Genomic DNA, 2,264 nt, shown 5'->3' on the forward strand with positions numbered 1-2,264 from the left:
CTAGTCTCTGGGCATACCTGACTGATTGTCTTAAATTAATTGATGTGAAAAGACAAAACCTTAATGTGCGAAGCACCATTTCCTGGTCTGGGCTGAGGTTCTGAGTGAAAGGTTGCTGAATACAGACATTATCTTTCTTTTCTTTGTGGCTGCAGATACAACTTGAAAAGCTGTCTCAAGCTCCTCTTTCCAGGAATTTCCCACAATGATGAGCTTTATCCAAAAATGGTGAGCCAAAACAATCATGTTCTCAAGTTCGTCTTGTCAGTTCCTGAATGCTCTTTCATTTAGATCACTGGGGAACTTATAAAAAGAACTTTATTTTGCTCATTGTTTTAGAGGCCAAATGTCCAAGAACAGAAACAGCTTTCATAAAGGCCTCATGGCAGCAATACTGCAGTGGGAGTGTGGGAACGAGGGGCAGATCAGGAATCCAGAGAGAGATTCAGAGGCCAGCTTGAGGGGCATCTTGTTGGAGGGAGGACTGCTAGTTAGTTTCTAGCTGCTCAGCCCCAAAATAATCACACAGAAACTATATTAATTAAATCACTGCTTGGACCATTAGCATTGCTTCTAATTTGCTAACTATTACATGTTAATTTAACCCGTCTCCATTAATCTGTATATTACCATGAGGTCGTGGCCTACTATCAAAGTTTCAGCACGTCTCCAGTGGCGGATCCATGGAGTTCCTCTGTGCCTTCCTCCTCCCAGCATTCCATTTAGTTCTCCCCACCTAGCTCTGTTCCCCTATAGCTCTGCTATAGGCCCAAAGCAGTTCCTTTATTAACCAATGTTAATCACAGCACACAGAGGGGAATCCCACATCAGCATCTGACACCTTGGGCCTCCTAATGCACAGATTCACATAATTACAATAAAAGAAAAAGTAAACCCCCAACAAACCCCAAAAGGAACTGTTCTGAAAATGGAAAAGGGACTGCTCAGAATGGAAAAATTCAGTTCTTAGGCCTACGTCACAGCATGAAATCATTCCTTTGGTCTAAGAGGATACCTCATTTCTTCTTGATATGGCTGCTGTTAATGGGCTTGACAATTTGTGGGTAAGGGCACCTCCAGCTTTTCCTAGTATTACCCCATGAACACAGGACCTTGCAAACAACAGGTCCTCAACAAAAAAGTAGGGTGACATTTATTTGTATTATAATTTTATTAAAAATAACTTGCAAATCTAAAGCATCACACATAGAAATTAATCAGATCCAGAGTCTATACATCATAGTGAACTTCTCTACAATTCTGAAGCTGTGGAGCTTCATGCTGGGTGGTTGACATATTAGGATGTAATTCCTCATACAATTTCTACTCATGTAACTTAATTTTACAGAGGAACAGATTTTGTTGAAGGGGAAAATAAAAATTAACAATTTATTTCATTTTTCTCTGCTTATTGACATTGGATATATTATAAAATTCTTTCACATTTCAAATTAAATTCCTATTCCAAAGTTATTACAGACCACAAAATAAGGATTGCAATTTTTTTTTTTTTGGGTTTTTCAAGACAGGGTTTCTCTGTGGCTTTGGAGCCTGTCCTGGAACTAGCTCTGTAAGCCCAGGCTGGCCTCGAACTCACAGAGATCCACCTGCCTCTGCCTCCCGAGTGCTGGGATTAAAGGCGTGCGCCACCATCGCCCGGCCAGACCACAAAATAAGATGGAGGGTTTTGTTATATAAAATAGCAAAAGATGGGTAGGCATGGGGCACAGATCTTTAAATCTGGCACTCAGGAGAAAGAGATAGGTGGATCTGCCTCTTGGTCTACATAGAGAATTCCAGACCAGCTAGGGCTACATAGTGTGATCCCACTGCAGAAAGCAATACATGTGTCATTAATTCCATTTATAGACTTAGATTCTGAAGTTCATTAAATCTTTCGATTAAACAAAATTTAAAAATACTGAAAAAAGGTTCCAAGTTACCCTTATAAAATAGGAAAAAAGATGTTATTCATGTACTTTCACTAGCTGTCTTTACTATTTAAAACAGTGACTGTCACCCTCAAACACAGTGAAGACTCATATGAGACTTCATCCAGAAAGATTTTGAATGTGGCACTAGAACTTATATTGGACATGCAGTATGCCATTGGTGGTGGCAATGCTAAGCAAAATTCCGTTTTCTCAAAGCCTCTAAATACAGGGACTGGGCAACCCACTGACTGGGAGAAGATCTTCACCAACCCCGCAACTGACAAAGGTCTGATCTCCAAAATATATAAAGAAATCAAGAAACTAGACCGT

At 40.1% G+C, this 2,264-nt stretch overlaps 1 protein-coding gene across 2 annotated transcripts in view; it reads left to right on the forward strand.

Moving 5' to 3' along the window:
* The window catches only part of Cetn2 (centrin 2), a 48,687-nt gene that overhangs the window by 36,001 nt on the left and 10,422 nt on the right, over positions 1-2,264 (forward strand). Inside the window, exons 5-6 of one of the 2 annotated variants that reach the window (XM_026777086.1) lie at positions 156-228; positions 2,151-2,221. In XM_026777086.1, coding sequence (XP_026632887.1) covers positions 156-209 — 54 coding nt within the window. In that variant the 3' untranslated portion in view covers positions 210-228; positions 2,151-2,221. Of the gene's footprint in view, positions 1-155; positions 229-2,150; positions 2,222-2,264 lie in introns of those variants that run through there. The other variant, XM_026777087.1, reaches the window with a different exon arrangement.

Source organism: Microtus ochrogaster, unplaced genomic scaffold (assembly GCF_000317375.1).
Source record: "Microtus ochrogaster isolate Prairie Vole_2 unplaced genomic scaffold, MicOch1.0 UNK45, whole genome shotgun sequence".
Lineage (NCBI taxonomy): Eukaryota > Metazoa > Chordata > Mammalia > Rodentia > Cricetidae > Microtus > Microtus ochrogaster.